General features: G+C 43.6%; 2 protein-coding genes and 1 non-coding gene across 3 annotated transcripts in view; 2 read left to right on the top strand and 1 right to left on the bottom strand.

Moving 5' to 3' along the window:
• Positions 1-27,652, bottom strand: part of SLC35F3 (solute carrier family 35 member F3) — a 486,918-nt gene that overhangs the window by 273,055 nt on the left and 186,211 nt on the right. The gene's annotated exons all lie outside the window — the stretch shown is intronic.
• LOC128597804 (U6 spliceosomal RNA) lies at positions 2,305-2,411 on the top strand. Its single transcript, XR_008383363.1, has one exon. It is a non-coding gene; the product is annotated as a U6 spliceosomal RNA (small nuclear RNA).
• Positions 10,225-10,901, top strand: LOC128597254 (39S ribosomal protein L42, mitochondrial-like). Its single transcript, XM_053607478.1, has one exon. The coding sequence runs from the start codon at positions 10,347-10,349 to the stop codon at positions 10,773-10,775; it is 429 nt and encodes a 142-aa protein (XP_053463453.1). The 5' UTR covers positions 10,225-10,346; the 3' UTR covers positions 10,776-10,901.

Below are 27,652 nucleotides of genomic sequence, written 5' to 3'. Positions count from 1 at the left end.
CAGTACCACCTCCATGATAATCCATCATTACTACCATTACCACCACCACCTCCATCACGACCCATCATTACTACCATTACCACCACCAACTCCATCACAAACCATCATTACTACCATTACCACCGCCACCTCCATCACAAACCATCATTACTACCATTACCACCACCACCTCCATCACGACCTATCATTACTACCATTACCACCACCACCTCCATCACGACCCATCATTACTACCATCACCACCACCACCTCCATCACAACCCATCATTACCACCATCACCACCTCCATCAAGACCCCATAACACCATCATTACCACAACCACCACCACCTCCACCACGACCCATCATTACTACCACCACCACCTCCATCACAACCCATCATTACCCATCATTGGTACCACCTCCATCACAACCCATCATTACTACTATCACCACCACCACCTCCATCACGACCCATCATTACCCATCATCAGTACCACCTCCATCACGACCCATCATTACCCATCATCAGCACCACCTCCATCACGACCCATCATTACCCATCATCAGCACCACCTCCATCACGACCCATCATTACCCATCATCAGTACCACCTCCATCACGACCCATCATTACCCATCATCAGCACCACCTCCATCACGACCCATCATTACCCATCATCAGCACCACCTCCATCACGACCCATCATTACCCATCATCAGCACCACCTCCATCACGACCCATCATTACCCATCATCAGCACCACCTCCATCACGACCCCATTACCCATCATCAGCACCACCTCCATCACGACCCATCATTACCCATCATCAGCACCACCTCCATCACGACCCATCATTACCCATCATCAGCACCACCTCCATCACAACCCATCATTACCCATCATCAGCACCACCTCCATCACGACCCATCATTACCCATCATCAGCACCACCTCCATCACAACCCATCATTACCCATCATCAGCACCACCTCCATCACGACCCCATTACCCATCATCAGCACCACCTCCATCACGACCCATCATTACCCATCATCAGCACCACCTCCATCACGACCCATCATTACCCATCATCAGCACCACCTCCATCATGACCCATCATGACCCATCATCCCCAGTTTGGCGCTCAGAGCTCATCATTACAGGCATGTTCTTGGATATGACCCCAACTCCCAGAGCCCTTTTCCCTCCTTCCTACTCACCTGGAAAAATGCCAAATCTGGTTAAATCCAGCTCACCACACACAGTCCTAGTGACCTGCTGCCCTTGAAGATAATGACCATGAACTTCACTGAGGCCCTTTGTGCTCTTCAGAAATCTCATGATATAGTTCCCTAGGCTTACTTAGCCCACTTGCTCTTCTTGAGGACAATTTCATGTCTAATAGTAAACTTTATTTGGAAACTACAGCAACCTAAAACAGGTAGGACCACTGAGAATCCAGACATTTCAGGAATGAAAGTTTGAATCACCCCATCAGAGAAAGCAACCCCAACCAGCTAAGGGTGGGTATAAAGTGAGAAAACAAAGTGGTAAATACCAAATACAGCCTTACGACCAGTTACAAACATGAGGACCATAGCAGGTAAGCACATTTTCTTCTTTGTTATATGTACATTATGAACACAGATATAGTGGGGTTGCCAAAAAAATGTATACACATTTTACAAGCTGTTATCCATCTATTCCTTTCTGAAGTTGAATTGAATTACAGTAGCAAGGTATAGTATGACATTCACTCAAAAGATGGTGTTAATCAACTGAATGTGACAGGCAGGACAGTCAAAGAAAATGGCAAAAGAAGGGTTGGTCATTCAAGGAGAGCAAGACCATTTGGCGGTGGGATTTGAAATTCAAGAATGTTGTGCAAGTACAATGACAGTGGAGGTGTGAGTAGACAGCAGAACCTCCACCGCGCCTCACAGCTGCACACTGCAGGCATGTGTGATAAGCCTGCGGTGACGGCACCGTGTGTGATCTGGGAGGCCTCACACAACAATGTCCCTCAAGCAGCAGTTTGCCACAATCAGAAGTGTCTGGACACTGATGGTGACCACTTTGAGCAACTCTTATAATTTCAGAAGTCAAATGTGACTTGTATGCATCTTTTGTTATTGGTATATACTATTACAATTTTAATACAGCTTCTTTTTTCCTTTCTTAAAATTTATATACATTTTGTGGTACCACCTGTGAATGTGTACATATGGATATACATGTAGATAGACAGGTAGACACTGACCCCTGCTGCCTTTCTAAGCTATCACCTGCCAATCCTGCTTCTTTGGATAAAAATCTACTTCCGTGCTCGCTTCGGCAGCACATATACTAAAATTGGAACGATACAGAGAAGATTAGCATGGCCCCTGTGCAAGGATGACACGCAAATTCGTGAAGCGTTCCATATTTAAAAAAAAAAAAAAAAAAAATCACCCCACCCTGATGCTTCATTCCCCGCCATCACATGCTGTGTTAAACTTCAGAAACCGCTGAGATAGAGAGGGGTTTGGAAAGCAGAGGCGCTCAGACCTCTGGTTCAGGGTCACTTCCTCTGTCCACTAATGGTTAGGTAATGCCCAACCAGAAAATAACCCATCAATCACACACCGTTTCCATGGAAGCTACTAACTGGAAGAATTACAACAACGATCAGGCATGAATTGAGAAGTGCCTGTAGCACCCGAGGCAGCCTCTCTGATTACAGTGTGTCACTGGCGGGTGCAGATCTGGGCTTGAGAGATTGCCGGGAGGGAGCGTGTGAGCGCTCTCACGGTCTGAAGCCCAGTTTCAGATAATTCAGGGCTGGGAGCATGAAGTTCGAGGACTTAAAAAGCAAATCAATTTCCTATCAGTTCCAGTTGGATTGTGGAGCTGAATATCGCTTAGTTAGTCTCTCTCCAGAAATGGAGCAGCACAGACGCCTTCATCTGTCTTCACGATAAAAGGTTTCTCAGTTTCTCTCTAAATTGAAGTTACTGGTGGAAACAGATAGAATCGAACTCTGGGCATCGGCTTAGCCCCCAGAAGTGAAAGCAAAGTCACACAGGAGACGGTTTGCACCGTCCGGTGGAAACCTGACCCAGCACCTGAGAGCAGTGACTGCGGGCCGCGTGCCCCGGGGCTCAGCTTTTGGCTGCCAGGGTGGTCTGCCGCCGGGACAGCAGTTGGCTCAAGAGCAAGGACTGTTCTTGACCAACATGTTTGAATCTGGCAAAAACATCCCGCAGATGCAGGCTGCCCCTCCGACAGTGGTCCAGCTTTTCTTGCCCATCCTAGCCTGTCTTCACCATCTTGTCTCCAGGTGCAGAGGTGACATGGCAGGATGAAGGGCAACTTGTCTCCGCTTCTTCCCAGAGCGTGTTTTGGAGGCTGGCATTTCCTTTCCTCCTCAGCTGGGCTGGTTCTTCCTTTGAGCAGGGTGGAGCGGGTGCTAGCAGGGCAGAGCCGGAGCTGATAGGGCCCAGGGCTAAAGATGCTAGGACAGATTTCCCCCCTAGTCTCAGAGGAGTGAGCATCTTGTGATCTCCCACAGCAGTTCCCCTGCTGGGGACCTGGTCCCACGAAGGAGCTGATAATCCAGGGGTGGCTGTTTGCTGCATGTCCAGTGGGACTTTGAGCAATTTTAGGGGAAAACCTTTGTGCATGGAAGGGCTAATAGTCGGCAGAGAGCAATGCCCGAGAACAGAAACTCCAATGTGGAGTGATAGCGCCTCAGAGCTGCTGGCGGTTGAAGAAAGAGGATGGGTCAGGCTATCTTAACTGATTATTTTGTAGTACGTTTTCCTTTGCGGAGTGTTTTTATAGGTATTATTTCACCCAGAAGTACAGTAGGGATAAATCAGAAAAGTTATCTGGGAGTAGATAACCTGTGAGGGGTCAGATAACACCTTTTGTTCTCAAATATATGTTCTGGCAAAGAACTGTGTTGGGAGGCATGGTTGTAGAGTTGCAAATGAATGTAAATAATAATGTCCCTGCCATTCACACAGGTCCATCTGTGTAGTCGCAAGGGTTGACCTACATCATCTCACATGACCTTTGCCTGAAAACCACAAATTTGGAATTTATGGCCTGAAGATGTTAGAAGAGTTTCCCACCGTACAAAAATGCTATGTGGGGAAGCGAAGCCAAGACATCTGACTTTGCCCCAAAGTAAGAGAACACAGGTGCCTCTAGGATTAGTCTACAAGTATAAATGGGTGACACTGGTCTACTTAAGGCAGAGAGTGGTAGAGGCTCTTTCAACTAGAGAGCAGAGATGTTTGTTACCACCAGTCACTTTATTTGCTGCACTTTGCCACAACAGGTATGTGGCTCAGACATCTGGGGGAGGCTTTTCACAGTGTCGTGTAATCCAAATAGCATTTCTGTAACAACCCCGTGCTCTCTGTGTGCAGAAATGTCCAGAAACGCTCTTCTGTGGTGGCCCCAGGGCAAGTAACAACAGCTTGCAGTTGGCATTTATGGGACAGGAGCCTTGCTTCTTACAAAGAAAGCCCAGTAGGGAAAACTCCCCTCTTGCCCCCACTCAGCAGCCTGGCATGAATGTTGCTTGGGGAAAATAATTAACTATGTACTAAGTGAAGCAGGCTCAACTCAACATGGCCCAGTCGTCCCATGGAATGCAAACGTAGCAGTTTAAGACAGACACGTGAGGTATGGAAATCTAAGGCACAGTAAGCGAAAGAACTAATGTGGAGGGAAGAGTCCAATTTAAATAATAAACAATAATCCTCAAAGAAATCCATGTATTTTGGGGTGTATATAAGTGAGAAAAAGTTCTGGACCACTGGGTGAGGGGTTCGTGCCCATAATCCTAGCACTCTGGGAGGCCGAGGCAGGACAATCATGGGAGCTCACAAGTTTGAGAACAGCCTGAGCAAGAGTGAGATCCCATCTCTACTCAAAACAGAGAAATTAGCCAGGTACTGTAGTGGGCACCTGTAATCACAACTACTCAGGAGGCTGAGGCAGGAGGATCACTTGAGCCCAGGAGTTTGAGATTGCTGTGAGCTAGGCTGAGGCCAGGGCACTGTAGCCTGGTTGACAGAGTGAGACTCTGTCTCAAAAAAGAAAAGTCTGTGACAAATTAATAATAGTGGTTTTTAAGAAGGAGTAGAAGTTGGTTAGTGGAAATGGATAAAGGGCTTTTTATTCTGAGTATTTCTGAACAGAGTGTATCTTCTTTTTTTTTTTTTTTTTTTTTTATTGCCGAGGATTCATTTAGGGCACAAAGAACCAGGTTACACTAATCGCATTTGTCAGGCAAAGTCCCTCTTATAAATGTGTTCCTCCCCTAAGAGGCATGCCAAACACCATGACCCCCCCAGCCTCCCTTCCCTCTCTCTGCTCCCCTATTCCCCCAATCCCCTGGACACTAGGTCATTAATTGTCCTCATATAAAAACTGAGTACACTGGATTCTTGCTTCTCCATTCTTGTGATGCTTTACTAAGAAGAATGTGTTCCACCTCCATCCAAGTTAGAACAAAAGATGTACAGTCTCCATGTTTTTTAGTGGATGAATAATATTCCACGGTATAGCTTGTTAATCCATTCCTGGATTGATGGGCATTTATGTTGTTTCCACATTTTGGTGATTATAAATTGAGCTGCGATAAACAGTGTAGTGCAAATGTCCTTATGATAAAAGGATTTTTTTTTTCTTCTGGGTAGATGGCCAATATGAGATTGCAGGATCAGATGGGAGGTCTAGGTTGAGTTCTTTGAGGTTTCTCCATACTTCCTTCCAAAAAGGTTGTGTTAGTTTGCAGTCCCACCAGCAGTGTAAATGTGTTCCCTTCTCTCCACATCCACGCCAGCATCTGCAGCTTTGAGACACTGTGAGGTGGCCATTCTCGCTGGGGTTAGGTGATATCTCAGGGTGGTTTTGATTTGCATTTCTCTAATAATTAGGGACAATGAGCATTTTTTCATATGTTTGTTAGCCCTTTGTCTATGAGTGTATCTTTTATGATAAAAACATGTTCATGTATTACTTGTGAACTTAAAAAACTAAACAAAATAAACAAGGAATAGACCAAGGAACCTTCTGAATGCAGTATTGCACACTGAAGTTTCAGGTGCCTCAGCAACTCAGCAGTGTGTGGGGAACCCTTGGAAGAGAGTCTCTTCTGCCCATGTGCCAGCACCGTGTGCCCTGTTTGTGGGTGTCTCTTTCATGACTCTTACCCGCTCCAAGGCAAAGTCTTAGCTGAGCCTTCAGTGTGTGGTGGGCCGGGCCCAGCCCTGTTTGCATTTGTGCCTCCAGCACATGGCACAGTGTCCAGCACCTGGAAAGGATGACCAAGTCAATGAATGACACCAAGCAAGCGAGGGCCAGGAGGCACCAACCTCTGTGACTGACGGCATACTGCCAAGCTGTCAGCCCAAGGAGGCTTATTTATAATTTATCAGCTGCTTGCTCTCTGGGCTCTTCAGACAAGATCTTACAGCATCCACCTTTCCACATACTGAAAAATACATCCGCTCTACAAAGGAAAGCGTTCTTTCACAGGGAGTTTTCCCATTTTCAAAGGCCTCAGACCTGGGAGGCATGTCTGTTCCTTTTCATCCTATCATATCTAGTAAATCAGTGTGTCTCCTTCCTGTCTCTTTATTTCCATTCTCTACACTGCTGATTGCCTCTAACCATCTGCCCAAATTGGAACTCCAGGCTATCTTCTCCAGCAGGAAATTGACTGTCCCCTTGCCCAGAGTGGCCATGCACACACTCATTTTCTGTCTTCCAAGAGGCGTGAACAATTCTGGGAAGCCCTGTGCATAATAAGACTTGTCCGCCACAGGCCACAATTGACTGCCCTCCCTCCTCCATGCTTCCTGCACACCAGAGGCAGCAGAGGAACCTTCTGAAAGGCTGCTGTGCCCTCGTGCATCAGCCCACTGCCGCCCCAGATGCTGAGAGGTGGATGTGAAGACACTGCAGCATCCTTCATTGCTTCTCTCCTGCTGTGTTCAAAACGCATGATCTGACCACCCCATGGCCAGCACCACCGTTCCTACTCCCGGCACTGGCCTGTGATACTGTTGTCTGTTTGCAGGAGTCTTCCCTAGTGACCGCCTGTCACAGTGATCCTGACCACACAGTCCCCATAGCCCGCGTGGACTTCCTGGCAAGGCAAACTCAGACACCTTTATGGTTCATCTGGATAATTTAATGAGTGAAGTTTGTCAGGGGCTATATTATGTGGGCAAGTGCATGTGCTAGGTTTGGACTGTAAAATCTAAATTCCCCTAAAATCCCAACACTTCCACCAGTTTTTCATGTGTGTGAGCAATTACCTGGAATCTTCTCTGTCCAGTAATGGTCCTTATGAAATGTGTGAGCCCCCTATGAACACGGGCAGTGGTATGCTTGGTTAACCCCACAACATACAAACTATGGCCAGGTGCAAAATGCATGCTCCAAAAGTATGAGACAAACTAAAATGGAAAGGTTTTAATCTGGGGCTTCTATTAACCTAGCAAGTAAATGACAAAAGATTTGGAGGAAGCTTAAAGTAAATCCATTCATTCATTGATTAAAAACTGTATTCTGGGTATTTTGTGTGTGCCAGCCACTACGGTAGGTACTGAACACAACAGTAAAGAAGAGATAGAGGTCCTCGCATCATGGAGCTTACCTTCTACTGGGGAGAGGGCACGAAAAGATGAAGCAATAAATATAGAAGAATGTATCAACATGAGGAGACTACGCTGGAGGTGGGTGTGCAGGGGATATCTTAGGAGAGATCGAGACCCGGACCCCTGAGTAATAAACGAGGAAAGGCCATGCACGGTCTGAGGCAGGTGCAACCCAGACTGAGAAACGCATGTGTGCAAAGGCCTCAAGACAGGAATGACCCTGCTGTGGGTCCCTCTGTCACCAAGGAAGCTGGGACAGAGTGAGCAGGAGGGAGCACAGGGAGATTGGGTGGGAAAGGTAGCTGAGGGCCTCATGTTAAGGACTTTGGATTTACTTCTGGGTGGGCCGAGAAGTCACTGGAAGATTTTTAACAGAATAGTGATCTAATTTGTTGTATGCTTTAAAAGGCTCACCAAAGCTGTTGTCTGACGGGTATAATGAAGAAAGCAGAGCACAGCGGACGAGCCCTGTGCTAACGTCCTCGGTGCCAGGTCTGGCTCGTGCACTAAATAGCTGGGTAGAACTGGGCAGGACACTTAACCCTGGGCAGCTCTGCACCCATCTCTAAGTGTGAAGGAGCAATCCTGGATTCCTGACCATCAGGCACTTCCAGCTCCAGAATTCCCAGTCTGGTTATTGGGCACTTAGTCATAACTTACAGACACACCACCAGCGAAAGCACATGTTTAATCACTGTCACAGATGCCGGAGCTGGCATATGGCCAGTAGACTTCTGGAAGCTCCGAAGGTGAGCAAGAGACCCTTATTTTGCAAGAGGGACAGCTCTCCCTGCCCCGAGATGAGCTTGGTGGCGGCAGCAGTGGGGGTAGAGCACTGGCAGAAAACCGGGCAGAAAAGGACAGAAACGTTTTCTTATTCAAACCTTTCTCAAGCACCTGTGCTCTGCCTAGAAGTTCAGATGGGTTGTGTCAAGTTCAGGGATCAGGCTCACAAAGTTTTGAAAGGAGCCAGCATATGAAATGAGATGGTCAGAGAAAGGCAATTCATTACACCTGAAGGAATCTGATGACTAATACCCATCAGGAGTCTGCCTCCTGTTGATGATGCTGTGACGGTAGGTCAGAAGCCGCGGCTGAACAGGAGAAGGCTTTGGGGTGCACAGAGTGAGGGCCATGATGTAAATCTCTAAAGTCCTTGTGCAGGCTTCCTGCCTCCTGGTATCTCTGAGACATTACCAGTCACCTCAACTGTCACACATGTATGAAGGCTTTTTAGCAATGTCAGCTAAACACTCTTTTGGTGAGAGAGGTTTTTGCAACCAGATAAATCTTTTATTATCTACAAATCCATCCCAGGCAAGACAACACAGCAATCAGGCAATCTGCAATTATTAATCACGTATAATCAGGCTTACGCGGTGTTATGTGAATGACTTTGTAGGATTGAATGCGCATAATTTATCCCTTTCTCTGAGATAAGCACATCGTTCTTTTCAATATTAGCATTCTGCCCAGCAGAGGAAAAATAAATATACCTGAAGTTTTCTTTTAAAATACAGATTATGTTCAGTTAACCCAAATATAGCTGGGTTTCTGCTTCAAAACCCAATGATAATTCCCAGTTGGCTGTGAAGTAAGGCCCAAACTACTGAGAGTGGCACGCAAAGCCCTTCTTAATCTCACCCCAACTGTCAGCCCCTGACTTGCTTCTCCCCATTCATCAGAGCACACCATCAGCTTGAACTAACAGGACAGCTTGCTGTTTTCAGAACACAGTATGTGTGGAATGAAGAGTCATCGTCCGATAATAAGGAGATAGATGCAGGAGTTAGAACTGAGCGATTTGGATGGGGAACAAATTCACTGATTCACTCATCCGTTCAGTCACTGACTCCTCCAGTAATTTTACCAGGCACTGTGCTGGGATGTTGTGATAGCAGGGTCTGAACAAAAATGAACACGTGACCTCCTGATCTCCAGGAGTTTATACTTTCTTTGTTTAAAACATACAAAACTGCTGACATTTGACTATTTTGGACCTATAAGGCAGGGCTTCCTCTAAGATTCAACCTAAAAGCTATGCTAAACATCAACTATTTCCAGGTATTGCTTAGACTTAGCCAGCACTTGAAGATGCCCAGAAGGAGTCAGAAAGAAAATGGGCTTAGTGAGTTTCACAGGCACAGACAACTTCCCTGAAGGACCAAGACATCACACGAAAACTGGCATGGAATTTACTAATGATATAAGTGCTGACTTTGCTAAGGTATGAGGAGGGGAGAAGAGGCACTGAGGCTCCAGGAATGTCATTGATGGGGGGGAAACCATAAAGATCATCACACCCTTCAAACAAAGCAAATCTCTGGAGGGTGGACACTGAGGTCTGGGTACAAGACACAAATGACACCTCAAAATTGGTTGCTATGTCAGCCCAAATGCAAGTCAAAATGGTAACATCCCATTTCACTTAATACCAGAAGAAAATATGGGACGTAGCATGATGATTGTTCAGGGAACACTTATATTCAAATACGGCTTGGAGAAATTCCAATAGGACTCAGAAAGGAAAAGCCAATTATCAAAGGCCCAAGGTTATCCTAAAGATCTGGGCACAGGATTGAAACAAGATGGCGGGCTCACGGTGAAACGCTGTCAAGGGATGAAAATTGATTTTTCCTAGAAGCAGATTTTAAAAGCAGTGTTTCTTCAAAACATCTTTTTTCATAAGTATCTTGATACACCATGGCTGGAGCAGCAGTAAAATGGGTGATATCAAAGAGAAGTATCTTGAAACATTTATTTCCAATCCAAAATGGAGCTTTATATTGTGTTTGTCATAAATCTACATATTCTTCTCTACCAGATGACTATAATTGCAAAGTGGAGCTTGCTTTGACATCTGATGGCAGGACAATAGTATGCTACCATCCTTCTGTGGACATTCCATATGAACACACAAAACCTATTCCTCTACCAGATCCTGTGTGTAATAATGAAGAAACACATGATCAAGTGCTGAAAACCAGATTAGCAGAAAAAAGTGAACGCCTTGAACAAGGACCCATGATAGAACAACTTAGCAAAATGTTCTTTACTACTAAGCACCGTTGGTATCCTCGTGGACAGTATCACACTCGTCGTAAGAAACTGAATCCTCCAAAGGACAGATGATACTGAGGTTTTCCAGGGAATCGAAGAAAAATGTGCCTCAGATGGCATTTGAGAAAATGCAATGTGGTATATTCATTAATATGTTATATAGTAAAATAGTAATAATAAAATGCCTTCTCGTAAAAAAAAAAAAAAAAAAAGATCTGGGCACAGATAGTTTCTAATTATCAGCAACAGGTGGGGAAGTCTCCATAGCTGCCTGTCACTTTCTGCACATGTCTATCTCATGGATACGGCCTAAGACTCACAGGGAAGCTAACAGGCTTTCTGAAAGCAGCTGGGTGAACTTTCATTCTGAGCACAGAATTCGGCTCTTCGGCAAGATACAGCCAGAAGCTGGAGGCCACTGGTGTTCTACATTCTGCCCTCTGAAGCTCTTGTCATAGAAGTTTTACACTGATTTCAGAAGGGCTGCTTCTAATGCTGCCCCTTTGTCCTTCTAAGGGTGAGGATCTCCAAAAACAAATCCAGGGAGGTGCTCCAATCTGAAGATGCTACAATATATCCAGTCACTGTCAGGGACAAGCAGATGCTGGGTAGGCAGTAGGTAATTTCAGAAATCCATTTCCCACCTAACTTTAGGACCATGGTAACCCATTTTGTATTCCAATAGACCCGTCCACCTACAGTTGGAAGAACCAAAGTAAGACAGGAAGCTAGGATTCCATTCAGCCAATTACAATCTTTGCTAATTTTCCTGCCATAAACAAGCTGAAATGTTCTATGACACCCTTTCACTCAACACCTCCGTGTGTTGACTGTTACAAAACAGTCCTTTGAGTGGTCAACTTTCAGAGGGTCTATTGTGTGTGTGTGCGCGCCTTGGTGGCACACACCGTAGGCTGCCAAAGTTAGTTGGTTCCAAACTTAGAAAACATGTTTTACTGTGGAAAACCTTGAAAGGGGTTAATTCAACTCAGAATTTTATGCCTCATTTTAGTTTGGCAATCTGAACACAATTGAATGGGATTTGTTGGCAAATATAATTCTCACAGCTACATATAATCTCTCCAAGACAAACACTGTTTGTGAACAGCCTGCTCTCCCCTCCACTCACACAATTGTTGTTGTTGTTGTTGTTGTTGTTGGCGGCTATTCCTCATCACCAACCGTGACCAACAAATAACTGAGAAAACACTTCATGAGAGTGATAATCACTTCTACTAAAATGTTGTTTGTACTAGAAAGCTACTTCACCCCCTCCTCACAATGCTTTTCCCTCCCAAAATGATAAATTCCAGGCAAGTTCAAAGTAGGTAGCTATTGTGGTGACAAGAACGCAGGGCTTCTGGAACAGAGATCTATATGCATGAGAAGTTTCTAGGAAGCATCCAAACCTTCCTCCACCTTTTACAAACAATGATTGGAAAGCTGATGGCTTCATAAGCCCTGCTTCATAAGCACTCTGGAAGGAGGACAGTGAGATCCCAGGAGGAACCTGGTGGTAAAGTAGAGGGTCAGTCAATGCTGAGGCCCACTGGGCACAGTGCTGTGTGAGGGACTGTGTGCCATGTGCATGGGTGCAGTATTGTGCCAGGGTCCAACAGAAAGCAGGCAGGACAAATGCCAGTGAACGGCATAACAACACATGCCAAAAAGCAAAATGAAAACACAACATCAGGATCCTCAGAGTACAAAGTGCAGGTGATTGGATACCAGGATCTAAGAGTCAAAACAAGAAAACTGCCACACCAGGAAGTTCCCACTTGACCATTCTACCACGGAATGCTCTTGGAATCAGCATGCTTGATTTTCTGCAACCTGTGATTCCACTAATCACTGGAAATTAGCTGCCAGGTTAGGCGGTGCAGAAGGTAATAGGCCTGTGTGGGCCCCAAACCAACATATCATTAACATGTCTTTACCTAAAATTAAGGGAGAAATGATAAGGAGGAAACAGAAAGAGGAGAGATGCCTTCTATTCTTCTCTTCTTCCCACTCAATAGGCAATTGGAGTAAAAAAAAATCTTAGATAAGTTTCCGAAGGCTGTATTTTTCAGGGCAAGAAAAGAAGGAAGAAGGGTTAAGAGGTCAACCTGGGAAGTCCCCAGTATCAATCTCTATGTCAGCTTTCAATTGCAAAAACTACAACGGGACAGGAGGTAACTCAGGTTTAGACACACATCAAGGCAGCAACTTCGGGAATTAAAATAAAACAGAATGTAAAGCCAGAAACAAACAAATGCTTTTCATCTTGCTGTACTGTCTTGGTCAAGAATTGTTGCAACCCAGACAGTTACTTTTGGCTTTAGGCAAGCAGTGAATTGAAATTGAGGAATCAGATAATTCACGGAGCAGGATATTTACAGGGATTCTTATTTATATGTAAAGCCAACTGATATACTGCTCCAAGAAGCTGCCTTGTTCATAAAATTATAGAGGAAACCATGGAGATATCAAGAACTACAGAAACATGAAATACAATTCACCCAATTTTATAGGAACACTGGCTGGCAGACATGAATTACTATGTCAATCTGTCAGTTTCTCTCTAGCCTCTTTGAACAAATAGAAAAAGCATTATTAGAAAGGGAGTCAAATTATCAGCCTGCCCCAGGGTGTCCAGATCTGAATGGTGTACAAGTTTCAATAGTGTGTTTTGTTTTACAGTGGGACCAGTTCAAGGAGAGAAACCCTGGTTATTAGCATTAAGAAATTGTAATTGTAAATTAGCATACTATTCAAGTGATGTCCTTATGATAAAAAGGCTTTTTCTTTTGGGTGGATACCTAGCAATAGATTACAGGATGAAATGGAAGGTCCACTTTGAGCTCTTTGAGGACTCTCCATACTTCTTTCCATAAAAACTGTACTACTTTTTCGTTCCACTAGAGTGCAGAAAGGTGGCCTTCTCTCTGCATCCACACCTGCAAAAGACCTTCTCCTCAAGGTCTTTTGGGACCTTGTGATATGGGCCATTCTCACTGGGATTAGGTGACATCTCAAAATAGTTTCGATTTGCATTTCTCTGATAATATGAGACAATGAACATTTTTTCTTTTTCTTTTTTTTAATTTAAATTTATTTATTTTTATTGTTAAATCATAGCTGTGTACATTAGTGCAATCAAGGGGTACAAGGTGCAGGATTCATATACAATCTGAAATATTCTCATCAAACTGTTCAACGTAGCCTTCATGGCATTTTCTTAGTTACTGTATGTAGGCATTTGTATTCTGCCTTTAGTAAGTTTCTCCTGTACCCATTCTAAGATGCACCGTAGATGTGGCCCCACCCATTACCCTACCTCCACCAATACCTCCCCCCTCCCTTCCCCTTCCTTGGCCCTTTCCCCATAGTCTTGTGCTATAGTTGGGTTATAGCCTTCATGTGAAACCTATAATTTAGCTTCATAGTAGGGCTGAGTACATTGGATACTTTTTCTTCCATTCCTGAGATACTTTGCTAAGAAGAATATGTTCCAGCTCCATCCATGTAAACATGAAAGAGGTAAAGTCTCCATCTTTCTTTAAGGCTGCATAATATTCCATGGTATACATGTACCACAATTTGGTAGTCCATTCATGGGTCGATAGGCACTTGGGCTTCTTCCATGACTTAGCAATTATGAATTGGGCTGCAATAAACATTCTGGTACAGATGTCTTTGTTATATTGTAACTTTTGGTCTACTGGGTATAAACCTAGTAAAGGAATTAAAGGATCGAATGGCAGGTCTATTTTTAGGTCTCTAAGTATTCTCCAAACATCCTTACAGAAGGAACATATTAGTGTGCATTCCCACCAGCAGTGTAGAAGTGTGCCCTTTTCTCCACATCCACACCAACATCTCTGGTTTGGGGATTTTGCTATATGGGCTACTCTTATATGGGGTTAGGTGATATCTCAAAGTAGTTTTGATTTGCATTTCTCTGACGATTAAGGATGATGAGCTTTTTTTCATGTGTTTGTACATCGTGCATCTGTCTTCTTTAGAGAAGTTTCTCTTCAAGTCCCTTGCCCACCCTGAGATGGGGTCACGTGTTCTTTTCTTGCTAATATGTTTGAGTTCTCTGTGGATTCTGGTTATTAGACCTTTATCGGAGGTATAACCTGCAAATATTTTCTCCCATTCTGAGGGCTGTCTGCTTGCTTTACTTACTATGTTCTTGGCTGTGCAGAAGCTTTTTAGTTTGATCAGGTCCCAGTAGTGTATTTTTGATACTACTTAAATTGCCTGGGGAGTCCTCCTCATAAAATATTCACCCAGGCCGATTCCTTCAAGAGTTTTCCCTGCACTTTCTTCAAGTATTTTTATAGTTTCATGTCTTAAGTTTAAATCTTTTATCCAGTGAGAGTCTATCTTAGTTGGTGGTGAAAGGTGTGGGTCCAGTTTCAATCTTCTACAGGTTGCCAGCCAGTTCACCCAGCACCATTTGTTAAATAGGGAATCTTTTCCCCACTGAATGTTTTTAATTGGCTTGTCAAAGATCAAATAATGGTAAGTAGCTGGATTCATCTCTTGGTTCTCTATTTTGTTCCAGACATCTACTTCTCTGCTTTTGTGCCAGTACCATGCTGTTTTGATCACTATCGATTTATAGTATAGTCTCAGGTCTGGTAGCGTGATTCCTCCTGCTGTGTTTTTATTGCTGAGTAATGTTTTGGCTATTCGAGGTTTTTTCTGATTCCATATAAAACAAAGTATTATTTTTTCAAGATCTTTAAAATATGACAATGGAGCTTTAATAGGAATTGCATTAAAATTATACATTGCTTTGTGTAGTATAGACATTTTAACAATGTTGATTCTTCCCAGCCATGAGCATGGTATGTTTTTCCACCTGTTAACATCTTCAGCTATTTCTTTTCTTAAAGTTTCATAGTTCTCTTTGTAGAGATCTTTCACATCCTTTGTTAGGTATACTCCCAAATATTTCATCTTCTTTGGCACTACTGTGAAAGGAATAGAGTCCTTGACTGTTTTTTCAGCTTGGTTATTGTTGGTATATATAAAGGCTACAGATTTATGGGTGTTGATTCTGAAGCCTGAGACATTGCTGTATTCCTTGATCATTTCTAAGAGTTTTATAGTAGAATCCCTAGTATTTTCCAGATATACGATCATATCATCTGCAAAGAGTGAAAGTTTGATCTCTTCTGACCCTATGTGGATACCCTTGATTGCCTTTTCTTCCATAATTGCAATGGCTAAAACTTCCATTACAATGTTAGAGAGCAATGGAGACAATGGGCAACCTTTCCTGGTTCCTGATCTAAGTAGAAATGATTTCAATTTAACTCCATTCAATACGATATTGGCTGTGGGTTTGCTGTAGATGGCCTCTATTAGTTTAAGAAATGTCCCTTCTATACCAATTTTCTTAAGTGTTCTATCATGAAGGGATGCTGGATATTATCAAAAGCTTTTTCTGCATCAATTGAAAGAATCATATGGTCTTTATTTTTTAGTTTGTTTATGTGTTGAATTACATTTATAGATTTACGTACATTGAACCAGCCTTGAGACCCTGGGATAAATCCCACTTGGTCATGGTGTATACTTTTTTTGATGTGTTGTTGGATTCTGTTTGTCAGGATCTTATTGAGTATTTTAGCATCAATATTCATTAGTGATATTGGTCTATAATTTTCTTCTCTTGTTGGGGCTTTCCCTGGTTTGGGGATCAAGGTGATGTTTGCTTCATAGAATGTGTTGGGTAATATTCCTTCTTTTTCTATATTTTGGAAGAGGTTTAGTAGTATAGGTACTAGTTCTTCTTTAAAGGTTTGGTAGAATTCTGATGTAAAGCCATCTGGTCCTGGGCTTTTCTTTTTAGGGAGATTTTGTATATTTGATGCTATTTCAGAACTTGATATAGGCCTGTTCAACATTTCCACTTCGTTCTGGCTAAGTCTTGGTAGGTGGCATACTTCCAGGTATTGGTCGATTTCTTTCAGATTTTCATATTTCTGAGAGTAGAGTTTCTTGTAGTATTCGTTAAGGATTTTCTTAATTTCTGAGAGGTCTGTTGTTATTTCATCTTTACCATTTCTGATTGATGAAATTAGAGATTTTACTCTTTTTTTCCTGGTTAGGTTGGCCAAAGGTTTATCTATTTTATTGATCTTTTCAAAAAACCAACTTTTGGATTTATTGATCTGTTGTATAATTCTTTGGTTTTCAATTTCATTTACTTCTGCTCTGATTTTGGTTATTTCTTTTCTTCTGCTGGGTTTGGGGTTGGAGTGTTCTTCCTTCTCCAGTTGATTGAGATGTCCCATTAAGTTATTAACTTCCTCTCTTTCCATTTTCTTGAGGAAGGCTTGCAGTGCTATAAATTTCCCTCTTAGGACTGCCTTTCCAGTATCCCAGAGGGTCTGGTAATTCGTGTCTTGATCGTTGTTTTGTTCCAAAAATTTGGTGATTTCCTTCTTAATCTCATCTATAACCCATGTATCCTTCAGCATAAAGTTGTTTAGCTTCCATGTTCTTGTATAGGTATGCAGGTTCCTGTTGTTATTGAGTTCAACTTTTATTCCATGATGGTCTGAGAAGATACAAGGAATAATTGCTATTTTTTTAAATTTGCTGAGGTTAGATTTGTGGCCTAGGATGTGGTCGATTTTGGAGTATGTTCCATGGGCTGATGAGAAGAATGTGTATTCAGTTTTTGGGGGATGAAATGTTCTGTAGATGTCTGTTAAGTCCAGATGTTGAATGGTTAAGTTTAAATCTAAGAATTCTTTGCTTAGCTTCTTTTTGGGGGATCTAGCCAGCACTGCTAAAGGGGTGTTAAAATCTCCAACTACTATAGAAGTGGAGGAAATCAAGTTGCTCATGTCTGTTAGAGTTTCTTTTATAAATTGAGGTGCATTGTGTTTGGGTGCATAAATATTAATAATTGAGATCTCATTATTGAGTATTACCATTAACAAATATGAAGTGTCCATCCTTATTCTTAATTATTTTGGTTGGTTTAAAGCCTATTGCATCTGCGAACAGGATTGCAATGCCTGCTTTTTTCTGCTTTCCATTTGCCTGGAGTATAGATGACCATCCCTTCACCTTGAGTCTACTGTTTTGTTGTCTTTTAATGTAAGATGCGATTCTTGTATGCAGCAGATATCTGGCTTGAGTTTTTGTATCCAGTCGGCCAACCTGTGCCTCTTTAGAGAACAGTTTAAACCATTCACATTAATTGATAAGCCTTTCGAGATATTGATAAGCCTTTCGAGAGTCCAGTGGACATTTTTAATCCTTTTGTGAATGTGGAAGTTGGAATTTGATCAAAAATTTCCGGGTGAGTTTACTTTTGTGGTGGAGGATTACGCTGGTCTTTATGGAGTATAGGTCTGAGAATATCCTGGAGAGCTGGTTTAGTTATGGCAAATTTCTTCAACATGTGAATGTCGTTGAAGTATTTAATTTCTCCGTCATAAATGAAGCTCAGTTTAGCTGGGTACAGGATCCTGGGTTGAAAGTTATTTTGTTTTAGGAGATTGAAAGTCGATGATCATCCTCTTCTAGCTTGAAAGTTTTCAGCAGAGAGATCTGCAGTTATTCTAATATTCTTGCCCTTGTAGGTAATGATTTTCTTTCGTCTGGCAGCTTTCAGTATTTTCTCCTTCATATTAACTTTAGTGAAATTGATTATGATGTGTCTGGGGGATGTCTTATTTGGGTTGAGTTGTGCTGGAGTTCTGAAACTGTCTGCTATCTGAATTTCAGGATCTCTTCGCATGTCTGGAAAGTTCTCCTTCATAATCTCATGGAGAAGAGACTCTGTGCCTTGTGAGGCTACTTCATCACTTTCAGGGATCCCTATAAGACGAATATTGGTTTTCTTCAAATTATCCCAGAGTTCTCTGAGAGAGTGATCTGTTTTTGCCCTCCATTTCTCATCCTCTTTGAGAGTTTGGGAGCATTAGAAAACTTTGTCTTCAATGTCAGAAATCCTTTCTTCTGCTTGCTCATTCTGTTACTGAGGGATTCTACTGTGTTTCTCAGATCTTTGAGGGATGCAACTTCTTGTCTCGATGTGTCAAAATCTTTGGTCATTTGGTCTTTGAATTTGTTGAATTCTTGAGATATCTTTTGGGTTACTGCTTGGAGTTCTAATTCAATCTTATTTGCTATCCAGATTCTGAATTCAATTTATGACATCTCAGCTATTTGTTTGTGCATGGTATCTTGTGCTGTGTCTGTCCCATTGATCCTTGGGGGAGTTGATCTACTCTGATTATTCATATTGCCAGAGTTTTTCTGTTGATTTCGCCTCATGATTGTTTTTCACCGTTGCCTCTGGCCATCCTCAGTGTTGGGGAGGTGTCTCTCCCAGATTAGACCCCAGCAGGATCACTCTATTGTTGCTGGATCTTTGTAGGGAGTGACCCTGTGTAGTTCCTCTGGGGCTGCTCCAGCTGGGAGTTCTGGTTGTGGAAGCAGCTCCGGCGTGTGACACACTTGGATCTAGCAACAGGGTGGGAGGTGGTGCGCACTGTTCTGGGAGTGCCTGTCGCCCAGTAACTTTGACACAGATAACCCAAGGCTCCAGCAGTCTCTGGCCAATAGAAGGGCTCTGCGCAGAGGCAGGGAGGGCTCCGGAGGGCACGCAGCTACCAGTATCCCTGGCCAGAGAGTGGGCCAATGTGGGGGCTGGGAGGACACAGTAGGGAGGACACAGGGTTGCGCGGCTCCCGCAGTTCCTTGATCAGGGCATGTGGAGGCCCGGTTGGGTGCAGGGTCGCAGTGTAGATCTTATGGAGGTCCGGGTGGTGCCAAGCCCAGGCTTTTGAGGTTGCTATGAGCTGTGACACCACGGCACTCTACCCAGGGCAACAGCCCGAGCCTCCAGTATGTCAAATCTGTCTTACTCTGCCCCTGAGGGTTAGGCTGTAAGGGAGCTCAGTCCCCGCCTTTACGCTGCTCAGTCACTAGGTTACTAGGTCCCGCCTGATCCTTGCTCTGGGACCCTGAGGGTGAAGGTTGCCGGGGCAGTTCTCTCACAATGGCTCCCTGCAGCCCAGCTCAACGGCTCTGTCTGGGGCCCCAGACAATGCCCAAAGTTCTCCACACTCCTGCTCAAGCTCTCCCCACGGCAATTCAACTGACTGCCAAGTCCAAAAACACTGACACAGTTCACAGGTAAGGCCTTTCTGGTTTGCAGTCTCACTGCTGCTTGTACTTACAGTTGCCGGCGTGATTAGTTTGATCGAACACACGCAACCACTTGCCAGTTTCCCACTGTTTTTGTCCTCCTTTTGGTGTCCAGAAGTCCCTTGCTGACTCCCTGTATCCTCAAAGGGATGATTATAAGCAGATCCCACCAGCCAGAGATCTGAACATTTTTTCATGACATTGTTCGCCATTCATCTGTCCTCATGAGAAAAGATTTTGTTCATGTCTCTTGCCCAGATTTTAATGAGGTTGTTTGCTCTTTTTTCATTGATTTGCTGGAGTTTTTTATAGATTCTGGTTATTAGACCTTTGTCAGATTTGTAGCATGCAAATATCTTCTCCCATTTTGAAGGCTGTATTTTTGCTTTGCTGATTGTGGAAACAACCAAAATGTCCTTTGACACATGAATAGATTAATAAACTGTGGTATATGTATACTATAGAATACTAATCAGCTATAAAACAGATGGAGATTTCGTATCATTTTTTACAGCTTGGATGAATTTGGAGAATACTCTCAGTACAGTTATCTCAAGAATGGAAAGATAGGCATCACACATACTCACTACTGATTTGAAACCTGTAGATTAACAACAATGTGCTCACATGAGAGCACTTAAAAAAAGGACAGAAGGGTTGTTGGGTTCCTTCCCAAAGGGACCAATGTGAGGGTGTATGGCACACTTCCTCTGTGAGGGACATAGCTAGAACGTAGACATTGCCTTACAAATGCAAGCAACATGACCTAATTAATTGTATGTACCCTCATAGTAACTGTAAATAAAAAAAGAAATGGCAGTGTAAACAAAAGCAAAGAATAGAGATGAAGAAGAGGTGATTCCAATCAAAGAGGAGACAAAGGAAGTATATTAATCCCACCCACAGGGGCTCACTGCAGCCAATTTAATCCCTTGTCTCCCCATGGCCCAGGTCCTGGCTGGCCACGGGTACCATGGTTAGTTAGCTGGGACCCGTGCTGATGGGAACACCAGCAGCTCAGCACAGTGGGGGTACAAATGAGAACTCTGAGCTTACTTTCCAACAAAAACATTGTTTTGTGACAATTAGGTTCTCTAGTACTATTAGAACTAACTTTTAATTACGTGACAATTAAACATGCATCCAAGAGTTGCACGAGGATCTAACTCTACCTATAAAATTTGGCATTATATTTATGATAAACTGTATTCAGAATTCCAACCATGTTATAAATGGTTGGTCTGCATGCTATTTGCAGATTGGTTGCAGCCTGTAATAATTGGCAGAGGCATGGGTTCATGTAGTGTTCAAGAACTTTGGGGGGAAAAGCCATAGGAAAATGAATTGGCTGTGAGGTGTTGGACTTCTTGGTGGGAGTAAGAGACTGAGGAAGAGGGACCAGTGAGGATGCTACGGCTAAATAAATGGCAGTAGATATGAGAACAAAAGGAAATTTCTAGAGATTGGCAAGTTAGCCTAGGATTATATGGTTGAATAATTGTTGAGGGTGGCGGGAAACAGAGAGTTAGAAGATATAAATTTCACTTTAATGGTCTTTTTCTTTTTTTGCAATTTTTTATTAAGATAAAATTCACATAACTAAAATTTGCCATTTTGAAATACATAATTCAGCGGTTTGTAGAATATTCTCAATGTTGTGCAATCACCCCACTATCTTATTTGAAATATTTCTGTTGCCCCCCAAGGAAATCCTGTACCTTTCAGCAGTTGCTCCCAGTTTTTCCCTCTCGTATCCCCTGGCATCCACTAACCTACCTTCCTCTGTATGAATTTGCCCGTTTTAGATCTTTCATAGAAACAGAGTCATACAGTAGGTGGCCTTGGGCATCTGGCTTCTTTCACTCGGCATTATGTTTTCAGGATTCATCCACGTTAAAGTTTCTATCAGTACTTCATTCCTTTCAATGGTTGGACAACATTCCATTGTACTAATAAACCATATCCATTCGTCATTTGGGCTGTTTCCGTTTTTTAGCTTTTATGAACAATGCTGCTGTGAATGTTCATGTATATGTATTTATGTGAACATGTTTTCAATGTTCTTGGTTATATACATAGGAATGGAATGGCTGGGTCATATGGTAACTTCATGTTTAACTTTTTGAGGAACTGCCTGTAATACCGTGATATAATAAGACAATAAACAATAAAAGGACGTGAAGCTTCCTTCCCTCTCCAGGTACATCACCAACCTGGAAGCTCCCAGAATGGACCTTTCGGATTTTAAGGGAGGCTTCCTGACATGTGGGTGATGAGATCATTGGCCATGGGTGGTTAAGTCAATCTCCAGCCTCTCCTGGCTCCCTTGGAGTTGGGGTGGGGCTGAAAGTTCCCTCCTTCTAATCAGGTGTTTGGTTCCCCTGGCAACCAGCCTACATCCACTAAAAGTCACCTCATTAGCACACACAGGTATTGTTGAAAGGAACTTATTATGAATAACAAAAGATGTTCCTCTCACTCCATTACCAGTCAGGAAAAATTCCCAGGATTTTAGGAGCTCCCAGCCAGGAAGAGGAGACAAACATCAGCTGTATCATTTGTTACATCACAGGATCACAACCTCAAACTGTTTTCCACGGTGGCGTCTCCTTCTACCTTCTCATCAGTAATATATGAAAGTTCTAATTTCTGTACATCCTCGCCAATACTTGTTATTTTCAGTTTTAAAAAAGTTTTATTCTAGCTATCATAAATGGATGGGAAATCATATCTCATTGTGGCTTTGATTTGCACTTCCCTAATAACAAGTAATGTTAGATATCTTCTCATGTGTTTACCAAACACATGAAAAATGTTTATTTAAGTCCCTTTTTCATGGTGAATCTTTTTATTTTTTAAGGGTTCATTATGTATCCTGAATGCTCAACTCTTACTAAAGATATAATTCACAACTCTTTTTCTCTTTCCATAAGTTGTCTTTTTACTCTTTTTATAGTGTCCTTTGACACACACACGTTTTTGATTTTGATGAGGTCTAATTGTCTTATTTATCTACAGTAGCTTGTGCTTTTTCACTGACATTTAAGAAACTGTTGCCTACTCTAAAATTATGAATGGTTACTCTTATGTTTTCTACTAAGAGTTTTACTATTTTAGCCTCAGTATATGGGCCTTTGATCTATTTTGAGTGAACTTTTGGATATAGTATGAGATAGGACTCCAACTTCATTCTGAATGGGGATGTCCACTTATCACAGCACCATTTGTTGAAGAGATTATTCTTTCCCCATTGAGAAGGCCTTTGGAGGAGGCCTGAACAGCAGAAGTCTTGATGCCCTTGTTGAAAATCAATTGATTATTGATGCACAGGTCTATTTCTGGACTCTCAACTTTATTCCCTTGATCCATCTGTCTATTCTTGCACCAGCTGGACACTGTCTTGATTACAGTTGCTTTGCAGTAACTTTTGCAATTGGGATGTGTGAGTCTTCTGACTTTGTTCCTTCTTCAGATTATTTGGGCTCTTCAGTGTCCCTTGCATTTCTTTTTTTTTGTAGAGACAGAGTCTCACTTTGTTGCCCTCGGTAGAGTGCCGTGGCATCACACAGCTCACAGCAACCTCCAACTCCTGGGCTTAAGTGATTCTCTTGCCTCAGCCTCCCAAGTAGCTGGGACTACAGGCGCCTGCCACAACGCCCAGCTATTTTTTGGTTGCAGTTCAGCTGAGGCCGGGCTTGAACCTGCCACCCTCAGTATATGGGGCCGGCGCCTTACCCACTGAGCCACAGGCACCGCCCTCCCTTGCATTTCTATATGCATTTAGAATCAATGTTGGATTTTTTCTCTTTTTGAATAAAAGGTAGTTGAAATTTGGATCTCTTTTTATGCTTTCTTTGCAGATTATAGCATGGTGAGGGCAAAAGAACACTTAAATAACAACGAACGGACCTCTTCTGACTTTGCAGGTTTGGTCACAACCCTGTTCAGTGAATGCTTTCCTTATATAAAGCAAGATTATGAACTGGATGATCTTAAAGCTCCAGACCCGATTTTAACGTTCTATAAAACGTGCAAACTAATTAGCTATAGAAAAATATTTAAATACTTATTTTGACAGTTAATCAGACAGAACACAGAGTAAAAACAGGCTTAGTCTAGAGTCCCAAGGAATCCCCACACTTAGTGGTCAGATAGAGAAGAAATAGCCTGTAAAGGAATCTGCGGCTTAGCTCCTAGAGGCAGAAAGAAAGCCAAGGTCATGTGCGGGAGCCAAGCCAGCAGGCGGGGTTGCGTCAGAGTGAAGAGAGGGCTCCACACAGCTGAACATGGCTTCAGATGAAATGAAATGGAGATTGAAAAATGACTATGGTTAAACATATCAACATAGAAGTCTCTGGTGATCCTGGTGAGAAAACATTCTCAGAGTTTTGGTGGAATAGCATTCTCAGAAGTCAGCATGGAGTGTGAAAGGCGTAGCCATGTGCCCAGAGATGAGACTCCCCCTTTCCCTCCACCCCCGCAGAGATGCTCAGTCCAGGTTTATTGAAAGGGACAGCAACACCCTGGGCAGGGCAGAGATGGCGTCTGTGCCCCAGGGCAGCTAGAGACCCCTTTTATATGGGGCCATAGGGGGTGGGCAAATTCGACAGCTTGCCCAGAGGGCTTTGGTGCCTTAGGGTCCCTTGGTACACATTTCAGGGGTGGGACTAAGTAGATCCTTTGTGTATTTTGTTTTAGGAGGAGAGAAGGCGGGGGCAGGGTTCACGCAGGGCAGGGTTCACGCAGGGCCGAGTTAGGCCCCCAACAGAGTGGACTGAGGAATAAGTAAGAGATGAGGAAACAGAGGCAGAGAAGAGAATTGCTGAAAGGTGGAGGGGGGTAGGATTCACTCTGTAAGCGCAGGGGCCACCCTACCTGGGGCACACGCTCCTCTCCCACAGGCGAGGCAGGAAGGAGAAAATGGTGGATGACAATGGGGTTAGGTTTGCAGACTCCAGGATGGAAACCTGAACTAATCCTCTGTCAGCATTCTTATTTTCTGACAAGCAATGCTCAACCTGCTGAGAGGGGGAGTCTGAGAAGGGCTTTGGAGGAGGTGGCTCTGGACAGCAGGTATGTGGCTCAGCTGAGAAACCCCTGAGGCCGCCAGGCAGCGCTCACACTGCTACGGCTGATGACCATGACTTCAGAGTGGCCCAGGGGCTGTCTTTTCTCTGTTCCAGGGCATCCAGCCTCCCGGGCAGCACTGTACTTCTCACACACCATTAGCAAGATTCTTGAGGGACTCTCTGGCAGCTCTGCAGACTCGGCCCTGCCTGCTGGCTCTCTACCCTCCTCAGCACACTTTGTTAATTGAAGAGAACTGCTGAGACATTAACTTTTTTTTTTTTTTAAGAAAAATATACTTTGGGCACCAAACTTTCCTGTCAAAATTAATAAAGCAGTCACCTTGATAACACATTTAAAATGCATTGTTACCACCTGGCAATACATGACACGTATAATTTCATAGCTTCTGAATTTTGCTTATGTGTATCAAAGAGAAAAAATCAAGACATAAGGGCAGCGCCTGTGGCCCAGTGAACAGGGTGCCGGCCCCATATACCGAGGGTGGTAGGTTCAAACCCAGCCCTGGCCAGACTGCAACAAAAAAATAGCCAGGCCTTGTGGCGGGCGCCTGTAGTCCCAGCTACTCGGGAGGCTGAGGAGAGAGAATCGCCTAAACCCAGGAGTTGGAAGTTGCTGTGAGCTGTGATGCCACGGGACTCGACCTAGGGTGATAAAGTGAGACTCTGTTTCCAAAAAACAAAGAAAAAAAAAATCAAGGAGTAAATTGTAGTGCTTATTACCTTTGCGATCTCCTCTCTGCATTCTCCGCATGTGGCTTCACTTCACAGGTAACACATTCTCTCTCGCTTGCCCCCGACTGCCCCTCGGTGTGGTGGCCTGGTCTTCATTTCCGACGTTCCCCGTCGTTCCTCACTGTCTTCTAGAGTGAACTATTCCTTTGTCGGCACAATGTGCTCAGCCTGCACGCTTTCAGCTTGCACTAAGAATGTATTTCTTTGAGGTATCCCCATATTTTCATAGAGGTGCTCAGACATGCTCTCTGTAAGGTACAGGGCCCACGGAGAGCACTGGCGCAGTCTCTCCTCAGACTCAGGCGAAGGGCTCGGCGTACACGTGGAGTTGCCACACTGTTGGATGACTTTCCTCTGACCAGTTTGCCTGTTTCTTTAGTTGAGATGTTTCTTCATCAGAGGCCTCTTTGGGGTTCTTTTGCCTAAATCGTTTGTCTCCCTTATTTTACCTTGGAACGTGCGTCTCTCGGATTTGGGCGGCTCTTCTCCCATCATACCATTTCCTGTGTTAAGCCATCTCTCATCTGTGTCTCACTGTCAGGGAAAATTAAACTTCTCAAACTGAGTTCTTTACCTTCTCCCTGTTCTCATGTCCTCATCACCACAATTTTCCTCTGGTCCCACTGTCAAAAAACTCAGATGCCACAACCCGTGCCTAGCCACTTGGCCATCATCTCTAGATGACTATTCTTATTTTAGCTTTGGCTTCTCCCCAAATGACCCAGACCTGTTGAGAGAAGATTCTGGCCAGTTTCACCTGTATTTTCCTTTGTGGACACCCACTGTGGCTACCACGTGTCCTTCATACCACGTGAAACTCTATCATGGTCTTGAGATGTCCTAACCTCGCTCAGTTCCCAAGACTTCTGCTCAACTCTCTCTGCTCTGATTAGCTGAACAGGTCTGGCGCCCAGTTCTGTAAATTGTGTACATTCTGCACACTTTCTGGCCCTTCTCCAGGCCTCTGGAAAACATCACCCCCTGACTCTGAGAAATCAAGAGCCTCAGCGCTTCTTAAAATTCTGCTTGAACCTCACCCTGGCCTGACCCATCTTCTTGGACCTGTCCCATGAGTCCAGTGTCTATATAAATCGTCCCATCCCTACTACCCTTTCACCTTTCCACAGGTACATATGTTCGTATCTGTCACGGCTGTGGTTACTGATTCTGTAGCTGGTGTTTCAAACACACATGTCTATTTTCCTGTTCCCCTCCATTGCATGACAAGCTCCTTTAGGACAGCTGCGTCTGCTAGCATTGCCTTTGTTAACTGAAGAGAAGTCAGGAGAGAAAATGTGTGCCAGGTGGAAAAAAGTAGGTCAGAAGGGATATGGGACTAGTGATGAGGATACAAACTTCTGCCTCAGTTGGCCACATGGGCCTATGACTTCAACCCATGTTATAAAGGGAAAGCTGAAGCGTATTTATGTAAGAGAGCAGGATGACAACTGACATCTTTGGAAAGAGGGTTATTTTTCAGACCCTGGACAAGAGAGAAATTTCTTAAAATATAACAAGCACATTAATAGAAAAACAGGGCCAGGTGCAGCGGCTCATGCCTGTAATCTGAGCACTTTGGGAGACTTAGGTGGGTGGATTGCTTGAGCTCAGGAGTTTAAGACTAGCCTGACCAAGAGTTAGACTCCATCCCTTCTAAAAGTAGGAAAATTAGCTGGCATGGTGGCAGGAGCCTATAGTCCCAGCTACTTGGGAGGCTGAGGCAAGAGGATCACTTGAGCCCAAGAGTTTGAGGTTGCTGTGAGCTGTGATGCTACAGTACTTTGCCCAGTGTAATAGAGTGAGACCTTGGCTTAGGAAAAAAAAAAGGAAAGAAAAAGAAAAAACAGTAGAGGGTTAGATGGAGAATTTGCTAATCAAGAAATTGATGTGGTTTCCAATCTGCAAGACTTAGAAAAAGAGGCTCGGCGCCCATGGCACAGTGGTTACCATGTCAGC

The sequence above is a fragment of the Nycticebus coucang genome, chromosome 10 (genome assembly GCF_027406575.1).
Source record: "Nycticebus coucang isolate mNycCou1 chromosome 10, mNycCou1.pri, whole genome shotgun sequence".
NCBI classification, from domain to species: domain Eukaryota; kingdom Metazoa; phylum Chordata; class Mammalia; order Primates; family Lorisidae; genus Nycticebus; species Nycticebus coucang.
The sequence above is the reverse complement of the archived record's forward strand: the minus strand, read 5'-3'. Positions and strand labels throughout refer to the sequence as shown.

What these genes read in the sequence shown, in the direction of transcription:
- LOC128597254 (XM_053607478.1), top strand. Translation starts at nt 10,347, where the DNA reads ATGGCTGGAGCAGCAGTAAAATGGGTGATATCAAAGAGAAGTATCTTG.